Source organism: Peromyscus leucopus, chromosome 8b, assembly GCF_004664715.2.
Source record: "Peromyscus leucopus breed LL Stock chromosome 8b, UCI_PerLeu_2.1, whole genome shotgun sequence".
NCBI lineage: Eukaryota > Metazoa > Chordata > Mammalia > Rodentia > Cricetidae > Peromyscus > Peromyscus leucopus.
In genome coordinates this window covers 87,458,412-87,478,906 of record NC_051086.1, presented here as the reverse complement: position 1 = coordinate 87,478,906, position 20,495 = coordinate 87,458,412, and the positions used below count along the sequence as shown (strand labels likewise).

Here is a 20,495-nt window from a genome sequence, read left to right as displayed (position 1 = left end):
GGACACTAAGTCAAGTGAATGAATCTGGGACCACCATGTTTGTCATTGATACCATTTCCTTGTGATTGAAGTGTGGATACATTTGGGCTTTTTCATACATCCACCTATATTTTACCCAGTAATTTCCTTCAATGTAACTGTGAAAGAGTGTCTATGCCCTCATGCAGTTTTTTTTTTTTTTTTCAGACTTTAATAAAAGAAAATATCGGAACTTGGGTCTTACAATGGTAAAAAAAAAAAAAAAAAAAGTAGGGTGAATTATCATATCTTGAGTAAATTTATTCAGTGGCAGACTACTAATCTGACATTTGTGCCAGAAGTAAGAACGTTACAAAGGCTTCATGAAAGTGGAGGGACATAGACTAATAAGACATCTGGGAAGATGCAGAGCACAGACATTCTTTCCCAGTTACACTGAAGGAAATTACTGGGTAAGATATAGATGGATGTATGAAAAAGCCCAAATGTACCCACACTTCAATCACAAGGAAATGGTATCACAAGCCATAAGCACATCCACCAGACCCATGTACCACCAAAACTACCACTAAGATTTTTACTTGAATTCACTTACTTTTAACCAAAATGCTTCCAAATTGGACTTACAACCCAGCATTCTTAAGATGCTAGAAGTTAGTTATAAATACAAGAGCAAAACAAAATGAATTAGAAATACTGGGCATATTGTCACCTTTCTGTGACTTGGTGAGGCATCGCTTTGTCACATCTAACTTTCTCTAGTGGGTATCTCCTCCATAAAGATTAAAGTGACAGGCACTAATTCTCTGTTAGATTCTGCCAGTATTGAAGCTCTTCTTGGGCCCTGGTGCTTGGATTGAAAATGACAAACATAATCCTCAGGGACTGTAAGTTTTCTCCACAGTTGAGGGACACTAACTTTTGATTGTCTCTCTCTCTCCATAGGACCCAAGGTTGATGCCAGTAGAGTGGACACAGTTTTGGGAAATATGGGAATGAATCTCAGTCAAAGGGAGCTTCAAGATCTAATGAAAAACCTGAAAGTTGATGGTAAGAGTTTTGACTATTATTGAGCTCTCAGGAAAAAACTAATCATGAAAGCCTATTTTAATAAGTGCTTATTTGACATCAGGAAATGCATTCTGAAACCTTGGGTCGGAAGGAGGAACATACCCTGTCTCTGGCTGGCTTCAGGCACATTTTAAAGAAAGATTTGGATGACACCACCCCCTCCACCATATCTTCCAATGAGAGCTCCTTTCTACTTTATCTTTTTCATTTTGTTTTGTTTTGTTTTTTAGACAGAGTCTCACTATGTAGACCATACTGGCCTCAAACTCACAGAGATCCACCTGTCTCTGCCTCCTCAGCTGGGATTTAAAGGTGTGTACCAGGAGGCCTGGCTTCAATCTTTCCTGATATAAAGAAAGTAGGGAGATTTGGAGATTTGATAGGTGTTACTCAAATTTCAGTCCACCTCGTTGGCCACCTTCCTGAGTAGGTAGCCTCAGTATTTATTTTTAAAGGTAGAAGCACTGAGTCTTTATGTTCTTTTAATGTAACTAAAGTAAACCTGCTCCACATAGCAGCCTTCTAACTCAGTGCCCATGTGTCTATCTCTTACATGGGTCTCATGGAGAAAAGTCTATGGTAAACAGCTTGAACTACAGCTTTCTAAACTGTGGCTCACGATCTATTAGAAGCAATGTAAATGACTGTGGGGGGGTGCAAAAAATGATAACGGTATAAGATTTCTGAAAGCTAGATGGCCAAAAACTAATTCAAAATCAGTCACATAACAAATCTGAAGTATTCTGAGTGCTCATTCACGGTGCATTGGGAAGCTTCATGGCAGCCTTGGTTGTGAGCACACAGAGGTGCTCCACACCTTATGTGTAGCCACACCACACGGCAGCAGTGAAAGCTGCCTGAAATGCATTGGCATGGACTAAAAGTACTATATGTTGTGGACTGCAGTGATTTTTTTTTATGTACATTCAGTTTTTTCACCCTCCTAAGTAGATATCAGGCACATACCATCCATGCTTCACGCTGTGCATGTACTTTCATTATATGTGTTTAAATTATTTTAACACATGTGAATTGAGAATATCATATTATCATATTTCATTTCAATCAGTCCATTTGTCATTATGAAGGGTTTTTTTACTTCTAGTAATGTCTTGCTTTAAAGAATACTTTGTCCAGTGTTACCAATGCTACTAGACATGTTTGTCCTGCTTACACAGCCTATCTTTATCTTTCTTTTTCCACAGGTTTAAAGGGTACATTTTATGAATAGCATATAGTTGGGATGTTTTTAATTGAGTCTGATGGTCTCTGCCTTTCAGTTGAAGCTTTTATTACTTTTAATGTGGTTACTGATACAAACCTATCCAAGGTGGTTGCTGAGTTTGGCTGAGTGCTCACATCTGTAACATTAACATCTGTCAAGACAGAGCATTACCTCCTCCATGACCTTCCCTTGTGGCCTATCCTAAACCATCTCCACCCCAACTCAAAATCAACTGGTACTCTTGTTTTTCTCAAATTAGTTCTGCCTACCCTGGATGGCATGTAGTGAAACTACTGTGTGTGTCCTTTATAAAGTCTGTCTGTCTTCTTTCTAATACTGCACAATAACTACTCCGAGAATTAGTGGTACAAAGCAACTATATTTTGTGACTACAAATTCTCTAGGTGGGAATGGGGTGTAACCTGGTAGGTTTGGCTTCTTTCTGATATGTGACATCTGAAGTTGGCTCGTCTCTCATGTGCAGTAGTTGATGGCAGCCATTGGATTAGCATTGGGGCAGTCTGTTTCTCTCCACATGGACACCCCATGCATCTACTAGCTTGAGCTTTCTCACAGCATGGGCACTGAGATCCAAGTTCAAGCATCCTAACAGACAGGGAGGTAAAAACTGCATCCTTGATGTAACCTAACCTAGAAAGTCACACAGCATGCTTTCACTACATTTCTGTCAAAGGAGTTGCCAGACCCTACTCCATTCAAGGTAGTTTCTGGGTGAGGAGCTTGTCAGCCACATCTCAAAAGAAGCATGTGGGGTAAGAGAATTACTTTACATGTGTTCCTACCATGAGTGAAGCTGCTGAGGACACAATACAAGACAGTGTGGATGTGTGCATACTTTTCCTGCGGGTAAATGTCTCAGAGTGGAAACAGTGCATCATAGTCTTCAGTTCTATAAGAAATTGACAGATGGTTTCCAGAAGTGGATGTGCCATTCTGTATATTGTACATCCCTCACAATGCTAACAAGTTCTGTTTGTCTTCACTCGTTATCAGCATTTGGTGTTATCGGTTTGGGGGGAGGGGCAGTAACACTGGGGAGCAAATGCAGGCCCACACCTGCATGCCATGAAGACATCACTGCAGAGCCAACTTCCCCAGTCCCTGCCTTCAGATGTGGACTTTCAATCATTCCATCCCCAAATGGCTTTAACTCAAATTTCCTTGACTCATTAGGATATTGAGTGCTTCTAAAAGTGCTCATTAGAAATTTTGTGCCGCTTTTCTTCCTGTAGGTGAGAGGCAATTTTGCTTTAGTCAATTTCATTTAAAAATGAGTTTAAAGCCAGCAGTGGTGGCACACGCCTTTGATCCTAGCACTCGGGAGGCATAGGCAGGCAGATCTCTGTGAGTTCGAGGCCAGCATGGGCTACAGAGTGAGTTCCAGGAAAGGCTCCAAAACTACACAGAGAAACCCTGTCTCCGGAAAAAAAAAAAAAAAAAAAAAAAAAATTTAAAATTAAGATTTTTAACTAAGATAAGTAGAATTGGCTACAGTATACACAGTATACATGCATAAAATTATTAAAAATAAAGAGGTTTTCTCAAACTGTCCTATTTGTTAACACCACAAAACTATACCAGGCTGCAAAGTACATTTAGGTTCTGATCATTTATATGTGTGTATGCTTAACTGGTAAAGAGCTTCTCTGGGTATACCTTATTTAATAAGGTTCTGGATAACTTTTTTTTTTTGCTTACTTTAGATTATTTATCTTAAACTGTCATTCAGATTTCCATGTGCGTGGCATGCCAGTCCCATTTCAGGCAGGTGTGGGCTCATTCTTACAATTGGACTTCAACTTGTTCCCTTGAGGAGAGCGATACAGCTAACTCCTCAGCTCAGCACCGTTTTCCTAGTCCCATTGTCGCATTCCTGTTTGTTTTGTGTCTTTCAGAAAACAATAAAGTTGACGTGAAAAGGGTAATAAGTGAAGCAAAATCTTTCACAGGTAAAACATTACTAAGACATTTTTATTTTAATAATGCTGATGAGTTTTGCTTGGATTTCCCCAATATTGCATTGTAAGTTTATTAATGTTCATATTTTAAACATTTATAATGAAATTTTTTGCATCCAATTTTTCTTCTGTCTTTGACCTTGAATTAGAGTTCAGCCATACAAAGAAATAGTGATATTTAATAAATTACAATTTGTGGTTTCTGACAATACCATGCTCATCTTTCACTGATGTTTTAATGGGAGATCTCAGATCAGCTATTCATGAGTTGAAAGGTCATTCCTTCCCTCCTTCCTTCTTGTTTTGAGACAGGACTCTGCTATGTGACCCAGGATGACCTTGAACTTACTGTGTAGTGGTAGGGTGGTCTCAAGCTTGAGTCTTTGTGCCTCAGCCTCCCACATGCTGGAATTGCAGGCATGAGGATCCATACCCGTTCCTTATTCTTTTCACCCCTCCCATCCTGACCCTCTTTTGCCAAGGCTTGTACCCTCTATTCCCCACAGCCACATCTGCTCATTGCCTGCCTCACCCGCCTCTAGGCTTTGTGAGCTTGGAAGCTCTTGTTTAGAATCCAGGCAAATACTAAACTAATAATAATACTTCAGAGGAGTGAAGTGAATTGAGCTACTTCAGTCATAATCACATCTTGCAGTGTTAGGGGGTGACCAGGTAAGCCTGACTTAGTGGCCCATTAAAAATTATTAATTTCTTTGGGGTTGAAATGTCTTTTTGCCAACAGGCTCAGAAGACCATGCTCCCTTTTTATCAAAAATTAAGAAATATGTTTGCCTTACTAGGGAATGTGTGAGAAGGTGATTGTAATGGTGACATTGTATGGGCCAGCATTTTCATGATTTCAGATCCTAAAATTGTCATATACCAACAATTTTTCTTTTTCTTTCAAAGGAGGGAAAGTTGATGCAAATAGACTTCCAAACGTTTTGGACACATTTGGTATTTCACTCAGGCCTTATGAAAGCCTGAAGTTGCTAGATATGTTGTCAGTTAATGGTAAGTATCATGGGCACCACCTGGGCTTGTTAGATAGTTTGGTTTTGTGTCTAGTCTATGTAAAGAAGTTCCCAAATTAAAAATGCTTGAAAACTATTAAAACCTAATGATGATGCAAATAAAATCTCATCATTTAGATTTTAATTTAAGAATCATCAAATCTTTCAGCTGTAAATTTGCTACCAAAGTTCTTTATTGGTCTTGTTTTTAGCGAGGGGACAGGGAGGGAGGAGGGAGGGAGGGAGGGAGGGGGAGTAGAAAGTAGAGGTGGGTGAGGGAAGAATGACCGACTGCAGGGGACAAAACAGCTGAATGACATCGCTGCGTGTTTTCACAGGAGTGAAATGTAGACTTTACCAAAAAGGTGATTTTATATATTTTAAAAAATTATATGTGTGCATGTAGTCAGACACATATGGGTCCATGCATGTGTAGAAACCAGAAGACAACCTCAGATGTCATCCTTAGACCTTCACTGCTCTGGAGTCCACCCCTATGGCTAGCAGGGCAGGTCAGTGAGCCTGCTGGTCCTCCTGGTCTCCCCACACACACACACTGGATTTACAAGCTCGCCACACAATTGCAAAAGTTGGGGAGATGTAACTCAGATACCAGTGCTTACAAGACAAGCACCTCACTGACGGACCCACCCAACCCAAGGCCAAAAAAAGAAGATAGATTTCTCAACTTCACTATGAAATGAAATAAAACTAAAAACAAATCAGGGAAACAAAAAAATACATTCAACTCCGTAATTCAAAGACAAACCCACTGTTAGTATTTTCGTGGATTTGCTCTTCATGCTTTGAAGACATGAAATGACGGATTAATTGACAGATAATATTTGTGTTTGTATTAACTTGTTAATAACTCTTTTCATGGCATTAATATGTGTTCTGATCATAGAAAACCTTGATGATATAAATAAGCCAAAGTAAAGCTGTATTTAGGCTTTCCTCAAAGCTGTACCTACTGTCAAAGTTGTGATCCATGTGCTCCAGCACCCTGACTATAACTCTGTCTTCACTTCATACTCTTATAGATAAATCTGCACAGACAGCCTTAAGTCTCTTGAGACTTAGTTGTAAATGAGAAGGTATTTTGTTTATTTCCTTCCAGAGAAGCTGTTATAATTGAACACCCATCAACAGTGGTTAAGGTCTTTATTTCCCTCACATTTATAATACAGGGAAAAAAGAGGGATTTTAGACATCTCATTATTATTTGAATTTCACTCAGGTATCACTGAGACTGAGCATTTTGGTTCATATATTATCTGTATATATTTGAAATGCTCTTTAGGCAAAGATTTTTTTGAATTCCTTTTTTTTTCCTGAGGTAGGAGTTGTGTACTCTCTTTTGACTCTTATTTCCAAAACACCTTTTTTTTTAAATAGATGATGGAAGAGTTTTTCAGAAACAGTTGGTGAAGGCTGTGAAGTCTCTTGATGGTAAGGAGCAAAATAAAAAGGCCTTTAAGGCTATTCTTTGTACTGTGGAAAGAAGCATCCAGCTTTCTTGTACTCCTGTGTCCTCACTTAGGCCAGAATAGTGTCTGTATCAACCAAGTACTTTCCCATGCCGGAAGTGTTAGGCTCCTGTGGATTTCCCTCCTCTGGGTCCTAAGGGGGAATTATTGTTTTGACTAGAAAACAAATAAGAAATGAGGAGTGTGGTCTCTCACCTAAAGACTTAGGTCAAACCACATGAGAAATGGAAGAAACAAAGTGCTAAAGAGGCCCGCAGATATCCACAAAGATACCCCCACAAAAAGACTGCTGGCAATGGCCGAGAGACAGCCGAGACTGACCTACTCTGGTGATGGGATGGCCAAACACCCTAATAGTTGGGCCAGAAACCCCATCCAAGGACTGAGGAATCTGGATGCAGACATCCATGGCTAGGCCCCGGGTGGAGCGCCAGGAGTCTAATTAGCGAGAAAGAGGAGGGTTTATATGAGCGAGAATTGTTGAAACCAAGGTTGGATAAAGCACAGGGACAAATAGCCAAATGAATGGAAACACATGAACTATGAACCAAAGGCTGAGGGGCCCCCAACTGGATCAGTCCCTCTGAATAGGTGAGACAGTTGATTGGCTTGATCCGTTTGGGAGGCATCTAGGCAGTGGTACCAGGTCCTGGGCTCACTGCATGAGATAGCTGTTTGAAACCTGGGACTTATGCAGGGACGCTTGGCTCAATCTGGGAGGAGGGGACTGGACCTGCCTGAACTGAGTCTATCAGGTTGATCTCAGTCCTGGGGGGGGGGCTTGATCTGGAGGAGGTGGGAAAGGGGGTGGGCTGGGGGAAGGGGAGTGGGGCAGGAAGGGGGAGAACAAGGAAATCTGTGGCTGTTATGTAGAACTGAATAGTATTGTAAAATAAAATAAATAATAAAAAAATTAATTAATTAATTTAAAAAAAACAGCTAGGGTATTCATGAGTGGTGTACAGCTGTAACTCTTTTTATCTGATAAAGAACAAACTTATAACAGTATAACAGTTTGGATCTTTTGAAGTTGTGGTTGCTATATTTCATACTTGGGTTGGGAACTAGCTAGGATTTCTCAGAAAATGATACTTGTATTATGGCCATTATTATCTGGGAACTAAAGTCCTCCACTGATATTGGCTGCTGGGAAGTTACTACTCTTTCATAGAAGGGAGGTCTGGTTAAGCATGGAATTTATGCCATTAGAAAATATGTTCTATACTAATCGGAGAAAAAGAGTGTTCATGAAATATTTCAGTTGCTATTCTAATCACCCATGCTAGAAAAACCATAATTTTTCCTTTTGCAATTCAGTGTTAATAAACTATGTCCCATGAGGTCAATAGAGGGCTTTTAGAAGGTGTATCTCTGAGTTCTCTGCTTTTAGTAAATATAAAATAAAACTGGTCACAATCACAAAAAAAAAAAAAAAAAAAAAAAGACTTAGGTCAAAAGTAGAGACTAATCATTTGCAGGGTCATGTAACAAAAATAATTCTTGTTCTACAAAATGTCAGTCAACTTTACATGGATCTTTTCATAGACTCTTTAAGATGGTTTTGCTCTGTAGGCTTGTGCCCAGCAGAAGCATTGGGGGATTTTACTCTCCTGTTTATTGAGCAAAGTTGAAAGTTTGGGTTTATCTTGAAATCGTAACAATAATATCAAGAAATGAATGGTGTTTTAAAATGATAATAAAATGGATGACCACCGTTAAATAAAAGATATACTAGAACATACAGCTGCACAGTCCAGTTAGAATTGTTCTGTTTGATTGCATCTGTTTCCTGTCCCCCTTCTCAGAAGGCAGTGTTGATATCGATAGCCTGGATACGTTTTTAGAAAACATGGGGATCGAGATGACAGAGAAAGAATTCATGGATCTAACAACAAGGCTGCCAGAAACCTGTGAGTGCTGTGGGACTGGGGGAAGTGGGGAGCACATGTTCTCTAGTCTTGAAAACAAGGATTTCTCCAGTCAGACCTTGAAAATGTCATAGATTTTCCAAAAGCTTAGGGGAAAAGTCTGCATCTGAAAAAAGGTCAGAAAAAAAAAAATGCTGTAACTTTACTGCCAGCGATCTAAAATCCAGTTTCTTCCTCTGTGGATACAAAATGCTGTACAAGATAAAGCAAAGCCTTTAAGTCAGAGAATAACCAGGGAGTAGAAACCAGATGAAGGATTTGCAAGAAGAGCATCAGTCCCATTTGCTTCTCCAACATGTCCAGTTCCCACAGCCGCCGCTCTGTTGAAAGCTGCTGTTCCCGAGTGCCCTGCTATGTCCCTGTAGCTAAAGTACATGACTCTGGCGTCTTTAATGCTTCTTTCGTTTATTGCCACCCTGTACTCTCGGGTGTGAATTCCCAGAATTGTCTCCCTTTCTGCCTTTCCTGAGCTCAGGTGCTCCTTCCCCCAAACCAGTGGGTTAAGTGTTCTCAGTGGAAATGTATAGAATGGAATAGGAAATTTCAGACGTACCACAGTGTGACATCAATTGGTATGTTCAGAGGTCTTATTGTTGCTTACAATAAGAACAGTTTAAACACTGTCATAAGTTATAGTAATAAACAGTTCTAACCTTAGTTTACTGTTTTTTCCACAACCTTGTTTTTCCTAGATGAGGTCACTTACTTATTGCATTATGCTTAAAATGTCACCTCTTTTACTTCAAACCTGAACTTACGGGTTTCAGTCTAGGAGAGCAAAGTTTTTATTTGTGACTGAGACAAATAGTTGGTCTGATAATCTCATATAAGGGATCATGAATGTGATAGTATTTACCTTAAAATTTTTACTTCAGTGAAAAAATAGAACCAAGGCCATATTCATTTAATACAAGAATATTCTTTGAAGGACATCTTACATAAATATACTTATTTATCATTCCTAATTTCACTTGCTTTTAAGAAGGACATGGTTTTTGTTTTGTTTTGTTTTTTGTTTTTGTTTTTGTTTTTTTACATTCATCAGAAACTTGCAGTCAGAATCTATCTGGGTTTTTATTCTTTCTCCAGTCTTCTGAGAATTATCCAGCCCAAATTGACCACAACTTTTTAGCAATTTGCCTTTAACCAAAATTCATATACCTTCCATTTTTCCGTAGGAAAAGTTCCCTTTTCCATTTTCAGTTTGTCAGTTAATATAGTGATTAAAAATGTCCATTTAGTAAAGAGTAGAGCTCCTGCCTGACCAGCAAGTCTAGAAACAAACTCAACAGTTCAGTCCATAAGAACATGTATTAGTCAGGGTTCTGTAGACGAACGGAACTTAAGGAATGAATAGATATAATTTATTAGAATAGTCCACAGACTGTGATCCAGCTAGGCCAGCTGGGCCAGGCTGTCTACCAATGGAAGGTCCAAGAATCGAGTAGTTATTCAGTCCATGAGGCTGGATGTCTCAGCTGATCTTCAGTATATGCTGGACTCCTGGAGAAGTAGGCCCTAATGCCAGTGAAGGAATGGATTTGCTGGAGAGAGCAAACAGGCAAAGAAAGCAAGCTTCCTTACTCCATGTTCTGCTGCCAGCAGAAGGTGTGGCCCAGATTAAAGGTGGATCTTCCCACCTCAGAGATCCAGATTAGACGTGGGTCTTCCCACTTCGAATGATTTAATTAAGAAAAAAAATCCCTTACAAGTGTGCCCAGTTTCTTGGGTTTTAGTTAATTTCAGATGCAGTCATGTTGACCATCAAGAATGCCATCACAAATACAAAGACACTAGTTTGTCAAAAAATGCAGCGTATATTCATGAACTCACAGCAGTCCTGGCTGCCTGCTCAAGATCAAGACAGTCAACATTCTAGCATGGAAGGGGATGGGCTTATGAGCTGAGGGGCTATTGAGGGATTCCAGGGAAGGGAGAGTTGGTTTTAAGGATATAGCCCAACCATGCTAAGCCAAACATGCATATATAGGCAGTGCAGATTAGCCTCTGGTTTATTTATTTTTTTTAAGGGCACAAACTTGAAAGGGGTAGGGACGAATTCAGAGAAATTGGGAGGAGTAGGGAGTTAATATGTTCTACATGTATTGTATGCATATATGGAATCCTCAAAAAAATTATAAAAATATTAGAAAACTGTAGCTTACAAGCTATGAGAGTTCAACATGCAGTGGACAACAATCTGAATGTAAGAATTCACAGTAAGAATTAAAAATAAATGGGGATAAATGGATAGTTCAGTCATTACTTACATCCCCACACAAGAATGAGGATTTAAGTTGAATTTCCAGAATCCACATTTAAAAAAACAAAAACAAAAACAGGCAAACAAACAAATCAGCGTTGTGGTACACAGGCATCAGAGAGACAGACAGATGGATGCCTGGGGCTCTCTGGCCAACCAACCTAACCTATATGCAAGTGAGAGACCCTGTCTACAAAAAAACAAGGTAAGCATCTACTAAGGAATACCACTGGAGGGTGACCTCTGACCTCTACTTATACACACACAAGCATCTATGTGAATGCACGCCCACATGCCACATACATATACACATACATGTTGTTGTTTGTCTTTGCTCTTTTGGGGGGTCCACCACCCAGCTCCCAAATAAATCACATACAGAGGTTTATTCTTAGTCATAAATGCCAGGCCTTAGCTTGACTTGTTTCTTGCATACACACACACACACACACACACACACACACACACACACACACACACACACGGAAGTGAAAGTAAAGCTGAGATCATCAGGTTGATAGAGACCTTCTCCTATATAAACCAACCCCTGGCCGGGCGTTGGTGGCGCACGCCTTTAATCCCAGCACTCGGGAGGCAGAACCAGGCGGATCTCTGTGAGTTCGAGGCCAGCCTGGGCTACCAAGTGAGCTCCAGGAAAGGCGCAAAGCTACACAGAGAAACCCTGTCTCGAAAAACAAAACAAAAAAACAAAAAAAAAAAAAAAAAAAAAAAAAAAAAAAAAAAAAAAAAAAACCCAACCCCTGTCAATGCACAGTTTTTACTAGCAATCTAAACAGCATGCAAAAAGTGAACTTGCTCACCCTTAGTTCTTGACTCCTCTTCTATTTCCATGCTACCATAACCTCCCACAGCTACTCACTAATCAGCATATTCAGCTGTTCCTGCCCTGTCCTGTTTCCCACAAGAACAAATTCCTATCTTTAGTATTCTACCCTTAATTCAGACACTTGTGATCCTGGCTGATACTACTAACACAGCCTCCAGGATGGTCTAATGACTATATTGTTGTCTTAAATTAATCCTGCATAAAACAGCCAGGATAATTTAGTTAAAATGTAAATATGGCCTTTTTATTCCTCAGTTAGAACCTCCTCAAGGGACAGGAGAGGACCCAGGCTCTTTTCCCAACATCTACATGTTGACATTTAAATGTTGATTGACAAGTATCTGTAACTCCAGTTCTAGGTAATCCAGTGCCCTCTTCTGGCCTCTGCAGGCTCCAGGCATGCAATTTAGTGCACAGACAGCATGTAGGCAAAGCACTGACACACGTAATTTTAAAAAAAAAATTAAACCCCTTCAAATAAGAGAGTAATGGAGCAATGAGTATGATCAAAGTATATTACATACATATAAAAATGTCAAAATGAATCCTATTGTTTTGTAAAGTTAATATGTGCTCATTAAAAACTTAAAACCTTCAAAGACCCCCTCATAGCTTATAGACATTTAGTTTAACAATATTCCAGGGACAGTACAGAACACTTTTTATGAATTATTCAATTAATTTATTAATGTCCATTAATGGACATGGAACCATTGAAGTCCAAAATTGTCTGTTATAGAGGGACAATTTAGTTAATGACTTCGTCAAGGCTGTGCTACATAATTAAGGACTGTATGTTTTTGTCTTTTTACTGAGTTTCGTTTTCTCAATATCTGAATTTTTCCTGTCTTACAGCTGAAGGGAAAGTGAAACTAAATAATTTAATGAAAGAAGTGTATTCTATTTTAGGTAAGTATGAAATTACTTATTTTTTTACACTGCTTTAATGATATCTCCTACTATGTCTTCATTTTCTTGTTAATTTTACCACTTTAACCTTTTGTTAATTAAGCTTGCTTTGAATCACCTATGCTTTTGCAACAAACACATGCCAAAACTTCAGATATTTCAAAAATTAGACAATGACAAAGATACTATCTACAGATGTAATTTTGGGGGTGGGTCATCAACAACATTATAATTTTCTGGGAAATTAGATGAGCATTGGGTTCCATTAACAGCAATAAGAACTAAGATAGTTTGGACAATATTCTCTTGTGGATAAGATCTCTCAAGCTTTCTGGATGCATTCTGTTTCTAATTTGACATTTCTTGGAAATGCTGATCATGCGTTCTGGTACACACTGAAAAGCTGGTAGCATTACGTCACTTTTTATAATTAGAGAGTGACAGTGAATGAACTAGGAAAAGGAGCTACCGGAGCACAGTGCATGATCAACTAAAGCGTTTCGATCTGGCCTGATTGAAAACTGCTGTAGGAGGACTTCAGATATTTCAAAAATTAGACAATGACAAAGATACTATCTACAGATGTAATTTTGGGGGTGGGTCATCAACAACATTATAATTTTCTGGGAAATTAGATGAGCATTGGGTTATTTGAAGTATGTTCCTTATAAGAACATAAACTTGGCCGGGCAGTGGTGGCACAGGCCTTTAATCCCAACAATCAGGAAGTAGAGCCAGGTGGATCTCTGTGAGTTCAAGGCCAGCCTGGTCTACAGAGCGAGATCCAGGACAGGTACCACAACTACACAGAGAAACCCTGTCTTGAAAAAAAACCATGAACTTTGTTGTAAGTAAGAGAGTTTTATATTTCTAAATCCGATGCGTAGACTACATGAGGACACAAGTATCCTCACATGTTGATGGTTTATCTAACAAAGAAAGATGCCAGACATGTTTTGTTTTTCATAATTCGGATTCATTTGATGGTGTTGTGTAGCAAAGACAACACATTTCTCTTAATAGTATGAGAATTTTTGAGTTCTAATTCTACTTTTTGGTACCTCTTCAACCAAAGCCACAGAAGACACCATCAGGGTTGCCAAATCTCCTTCACTAGTGCTGATTCTCATTGGAGGAGCTAATGCCTGTGTCAATCAGGATAATTCATCCTGTTCTGTCTTTAAATCAACACTTGGGTGTTTTGTAGTGTAATGGCTGTATGCAAGTATTCGAGACTCTCAAGAACAGAATTCAAATAGCTATGAGATGAAGATAGCAGAAGGGGTTATACAAAGGGACTGGAAGGTGCAGGAATCCAAGGCCATTATCTTATCAGGCCTGAAAGATCAGTTCAAGTAATGCCTTAAATCTAAGACAAACAGTCAAGCATATTTTTCTTTTAGCATAGATAATCTCATCCATAGTATGAATCCAAGTACAACATGAAGAATTAGCAATGGTGCAAAGTCTCACCTCATTAGCTAAAGAAAAAGCAAGCTCTCTTCTATTTTAACTGCTTTATTATGTTCTGTAGGGTGATGATTGTATTACATGATAGTCAAGTGAAATACAGGTTTTATGATGACCTTGAATTAAACAATTCCTGTGAATGGCATCAGTTACACTTAGTAATCCATCCCACCAGTTACTATTTACTTCCTCATAAACATTAGCTTGAGGCCTGGGGATGTGACTCATTTGCTAGAGTACTTGCCTAGCATACATAAAGTCCTGGATTCAGTCCCCAGCATCACATAATCCACGAATGGTGGCACACTTCACACTGGCACTGGCACTAGGAAGGCGGAGGCAAGAGGATCAGAAGCTCAAGGTCATCCTTGACTACATAGCAAGAACAAGGCCAGCCTGGAATACATGAGAATCTGTCTACTGCTGCTACCACTACCACTAATAATAATAATAGTAGCAATAATGATAATAATATAATAATGATGTTTCTTCTAACTCTAGTAAAGTATTGTCCCTAGTAAAACCTAAGTGGATATTAGTACAGAAGATTATATCTTTAAGTCATAAGTGTATGATAGTAAATCAACAAAAAAGAAAATGATGACAAAAAGAATAAAAAAGAATATAAAAAATTAGTAAATCACTGCGTTTTCTTGTTCTGAAGATCTTAAGTGGAAGATTTCTATTTCTTGAAGGATGTGTACTTGTTCTGAGGGTCTTGTATCATAAGTCAGAGGTCCCATCCACATGCACTTTTACTATAGTGAAGATCTTCATCCCCCTAGAGTTCATGCTGAAGCCCTAATCACCAGTGCAATGGCATCCGGAAGGAGGTGAGCAGGTCATAAGGGCTCAGCCTTCAGGAGTGGACTTCGTGCCTCATAAACTGTAAAATGCTTGAGGGGAAATAAGCTATTAAACTCTCAAAGACTTTCTAACAACACTCAGTCCTTGTCCAGTCCCAACCCATATTGTTATTCTGGGATCACTGTTAAGATGAGTACTCTATTCTGTGGCACATACCTGTGTGTTTTACAGCTAAGAATGGTCTTGACATAGACATTAGTAAAACTCGAGTATAAATGATTCAAGAAATAACCAAAGAATGAGTGATCATCCTGCAGTCCCTGAGGGCAATAAATTCCACTGCTATGGACAAAATAAACTCTGAATCTGTAAGAATCCAGAATGATTCTTTTCTGATTATCATACATCTTCTTTGTATTGGTACATAAAAAGTTTAAGTATTAGAGCGTGCCAGCTACATGCATAAAAGACTCTTAGGGATAGTGTCAATGAATTCACCCTCCTTTTTGCACTGCAACATGCTTTGGGACTCTATAGAGTATCGTGATCTCATCTAATCTTGCTTCCTAAAAGCTTCATCTGTAAATACCATTAACGTAAGAATTTTGTATTATATGTAATATATGAACTTTTGCAAGGCACATTCAACCCATCACATGAATTCTAGATTGCTTTTCCTAATTTTGTGCGTTAGAATTCTGATAGACAGGGGCTAGGAATTTGGCTCAGTGGGTAAAGTGCTTGCTGTGCAGGATGGGGACCTGAGTTCGGATCCCCGGCAACCATGTAAAAAAGGAGGCATCACACTTCTGTAAGCCCAGGACCAGGGACCAGAGGCAACAGGATCCCAGACATTCATTAGCCATCCTGTCTAACTGAAATGGTAAGCTCCAGGTTCAGTGAGAGAACCTGTCTCAGACAATTAAGGTAGAAAAATGATTACAGAAGACACCCTGACATAGTCAACTTATGTCTTCCATGTGAGTTCTCATGGGTGAGTGTACTCACACACTCATGTACACATGCATGCACACGCACAAGAATTCAGTTAGGAATCCAATAGAGTCTATAGACCACCTTGGGATGGTCCACATTTCAATAACATTAGTTCTTCTAGTCCATGAACGCAGGGTTTCCTTCGGTTCACTTGGTTCTTGTTTCTTTCATCAATTTTCTTTTCAGAAAATTTCCTTAGCTAAATTTATTCCTAGATATTTTTAAATTTTATTTTATTATTTTTTAAATGGTGTGTGTCTGCATACATGAATGAAGAAGCCAGAGGCCTGGATCCTCTGGAGCTGGAGTTATCGGTGATTGTGAGGCACCGGACATGGTTGCTGGGAATGGAACTCAGGTCTTCTGGAAGAGCACAATGCACTCAACCTCTGGGACATATCTGCAGACCCTTATTCCTAAGTCCTTTTGACAGCTATTGTAAATATAATTTCTTCCTTGGTTCTTTTTTTTTTTTTTTGATAGTTCATTGGTACTATATAAAAACACTACTGATTTTCACATGTTAATTCAGTATCTTATAACTTCATGAGTCTATCTATTAAATATTTTAACATGTTTGTGGTGGGTGATATTCTTTATGTAAGATTGTGTCATCTATAAGATGATTTAACTTCTGCCTTCCAATAGATATATTGTTTCATCCTTTCTCTTGCCTGATACCTTTTACTAAAGATTTCCACTGCCGTGTTAATAGAAGTGACCGGAGTGGCATGCTTAATCTCCTGTTAGAAAAGCTCCATTTTTTACTATAAAGTATGATATATGTTAACTACAGGTTTAGCATTACTGGCCTTTTAAGGCACATCGCTTGCATACCTAATGTATGTTTTAATATGAAAAGCCATTGAGCTGAATGATTGTTCTGCACCTATTATGTGATCATATGGTTTTTGTCCTTCGTTCTACTAATATGACATAACTTATATATCAGGGTTTTTTTTGCATATTGAACCATCATCACTTTACCATGGTGAAAATCTTTTTGATAAAAGTTTAAATTTGTTTTGTTCATATTTGGTTAAAATTTGGTTTGTCAAATTCTGTATATGTCTTTGTCAGAAGTACTGGCTTGTGATTTTCCTTCTTGTTGTGTGTTTTTCTAGCTTTGTTATTAGGATAACAGAACCCAAGTCTATTTTTGAAACACTTTCTCACAAGCATTTACCAAATGCATTTTTGGTACATTCTATTACTTAATAATTAACTAATTAATATAAGACATGTAATATATGTGCCTTTCTACAAGAAATTTATGTGCATCATAACTTGTAGTTCCAAATACTATCATTTCAAACTCCTTAAGTAAATATTTAAATGTTACTTCATACAAAAAGCACTCAATTATTACTTGTTTTATGCATAATTAAGGTTCACAGATTTCTTGATTTCACAGGGTCAAGAATCATCACTTTCATGTTCTCAAATTCTCTTCTTGCCGCCATTTGTGTCTTCTAGGAGAGCCGATAGATGTTTATGACCTAGAAGATACGCTGAAAGACATGAAAGTGGAGTTCACAGACAGAGAGTATGCGACCCTGATAAGAAGTCTTCCACTTGATGGTAAGCATATGCATACTGTATTGCTATGTATTGCTAAGGATTGATATGTACATAAATCCTTCAGAAGGTTTTTGAGTACTTGATCGTGAGACTTTTCTAAGATGGTAGCAAATTTTTACCAGGGTTTTTTATTTCTTAATATTTTATTCAATATTCATCCATGCACATAATATGTTTTTATCAACTCTATCCCCATTCCCTTCCCTCCAACTCCTCCCTTAAATACCCTCTACTTTTCCCTCCCAACTTCATGTGACCAGAACTTTAAAATCATTTCTTAGAACTTCCAGAATATTTTTGCCAAAAGAATATCTGAATCATTTACTTTTCAATAAACAAAAGCTGTTTCACTCACTCCTCCCAGTAAGGCCTGTGTATTGTCTTTGTTTGCATTAATATCCCAGAGAGTACAAATAAAAATGCAAAAAGGGAAAAACAAGTGAGGTTAGTCACTTATTTATAATTAGAAATTTAAAAACAAATCAAACGGGTTATGTGTTTCAGAGTTTACAGCCAATGGTCATCGGGCTTTGTGCATGAGTGAATAGATTTGCCTCATGAAAGTCTTTCTCAAGGGGCTGGAGAGATGGCTCAGTGGTTAAGAGAATTTGCCTTTATTGCAGAGGACCCAAGTTCAATTCCCAACACCTACATGGTGGCTCACAACTGCCTGTAACTCCAGTCCCAGGGGATCCAATGCCCTCTTCTGGCCTCCCCAGTCACAGGCACACAAATACCGCATATATGTTCCCCCAAAACACCCACACACATAAAATGCAGAGGGGGGTTTCAAATTGAAAAAAAAATCCTTTCTCCAAACAAACTACATTTCAATGAGAGAATACAAATAAATCTAGAAAGAAACCAATAAAACTGATCTTTTTGAAGTCATGGGATTGTAAGAATTGTAGTTCATGCCGGGCGGTGGTGGTGCACACCTTTAATCCCAGCACTTGGGAGGCAGAGCCAGGTGGATCTTTGTGAGTTCAAGGCCAGCCTGGTCTACAAAGCGAGTTCCAGAAAAGGCGCAAAGCTACACAGAGAAACCCTGTCTTGAAAAAACAAAAAAACAAAAAAAAAAAGTAGTTCATTGCTTGTATACTTAAGCAAATCTACCTTATTAATGTTTTCTGACCTGAGTTATCTTTTCTTCTCACAGCTTCAGGAAAGGTGTTTAAGAAAAGGATATTGGATGGTATAAAGACTCTTAAAAGTGAGTGTAAAGCATCATGAGAACAGATAAATATACATGATTCTGATCCTGTTCATGTACATAAATCCATCTTTATTAAATAGAAATATCATAAATGTATTTTCTCAGAATTATATTTTAGATTTTATTATATTTCCCAACATAATGTGTTGGGCTATTATGCTATAATTCCCTGGGAATTTATCTAGACCCATTCAGAATTGAATATGTTTGATATGAGCAAAAGACACCATCATAGAATGAGATACTACATCTAGTTTCAATGTTGTTTCTCCTTACACCTGTCTTCCTGAATCTAGGCCCTCATGAATAAAATGATAACCATAGAATACCTAAATGCATAAGAGTTTTCCACATTTTAATATCTTTTTAATACCTCACCTCTCCTCAGGGGGAAAAGTTGATGTAAATAACCTGAGCCCATTTCTGGAGACCATGGGACTTGATCTCTCACAGAAGGAATTTGAAGACTTTGTAGAAAACCTACCAGTTGATGGTAAGCTCTATAGGTTTGAGCATCTCCCTCTGGGGACACCTCAGGTTTAACAGCAACCCTAGAAGGCATTGATTTGACATCCAGAGGGTGTTCTGAAAAGTTTACAGTAGAATACAGATAAAAACACATGCTGTCTTTAATTAGTTTAAGTCTCACAAGTGTCCTCCACATGGACGGCAAAAGGAAATGAGTCCCAACAGACCATTCTCAGGTCAAAGAGTGAAGAAGAAAGAAAATCAAATGAGAGACATTTGGTAGGCACACGGAATAGTACGTGATTGCAAAGGAGTCCGCCTATTGGGGATGTGGAAAATAGACTGATGATACTGAATACTGTGAATGCTTTACCTGTCCTGAATTAGAGAAGCAATGGCTAGAGAGAAACGGGAATTTTAAAAGATACAGAACTGTGGATACTGAGAATAATTAGGTATTGTGTGTGATATAAGCTTTGGGTTTTAAATACAATAATAAAATGAGAATTTTTCCCAATGGAAAATAATTTGCCAATATTGACTGAAGATGTGAAAAATATAGCTAGGTAGACATGGTAGTTATAAAATTAGTCAGCTCTCTACCACTAGCCATCATGCCAACAAGAAACAACGTCTTAAAACAGGTCTTTCCTTTGTCCTCTTGTTTTGTGGTACTAGAGATTGAACCTAGGGCCTCGCACATGCTAGCTGAGTTCTCTTTACCACTGTGTTATATCACCAATGCAAGCCCAGATAATTATAGAGATAACTTCTTTCAAATCTTCCAATAACTGTTTGTTTTAATGCTGTTTAAATGGATCCAGAAAGCACACTGGGAATGATGGAAGTCTCTTGAAACCTTGAAGTCTACCTCCAGTGACATGCCTCTTCCAACAGGGCCACACCTCCTAATCCTTCCCAAACAGTTCCACCAACTGGGGACCAAGCATTCAAACATAGGAGCCAATGGTAGCCATTCTCATTCAAACCAGCACAATGTACAAAACTAAATAGAAAAGGGAGGAAGATATGTTACATCTACTTGGCATTAAATACCTAAAAATATAATGTAAGCATCTAGAACTAAATTTTGGATGTTGCCAGTGTTCTAGCTGGAACAAGGGGAAAGATCCTCACTGTTGCTCTGTGATTTTCTTGCAGAGAATGGAAAAGTTGATATGAAAAACATTGTGGCAAAATCGAAAGATTTCGAGGGTAAGTTTCTCCAATACTGATATGCAAATGCTATAAAT

General features: G+C 38.5%; 1 protein-coding gene across 1 annotated transcript in view; it reads left to right on the top strand.

The window, feature by feature from the left end:
* Window positions 1-20,495, top strand: part of LOC119086963 — a 111,467-nt gene that overhangs the window by 83,377 nt on the left and 7,595 nt on the right. Inside the window, exons 51-60 of the mRNA XM_037201094.1 lie at window positions 925-1,029; window positions 4,192-4,245; window positions 5,164-5,268; window positions 6,666-6,719; window positions 8,563-8,667; window positions 12,651-12,704; window positions 17,454-17,558; window positions 18,718-18,771; window positions 19,163-19,267; window positions 20,404-20,457. Of these exons, the coding sequence (XP_037056989.1) occupies window positions 925-1,029; window positions 4,192-4,245; window positions 5,164-5,268; window positions 6,666-6,719; window positions 8,563-8,667; window positions 12,651-12,704; window positions 17,454-17,558; window positions 18,718-18,771; window positions 19,163-19,267; window positions 20,404-20,457 (795 nt within the window). The remainder of the gene's footprint in view (window positions 1-924; window positions 1,030-4,191; window positions 4,246-5,163; window positions 5,269-6,665; window positions 6,720-8,562; window positions 8,668-12,650; window positions 12,705-17,453; window positions 17,559-18,717; window positions 18,772-19,162; window positions 19,268-20,403; window positions 20,458-20,495) is intronic.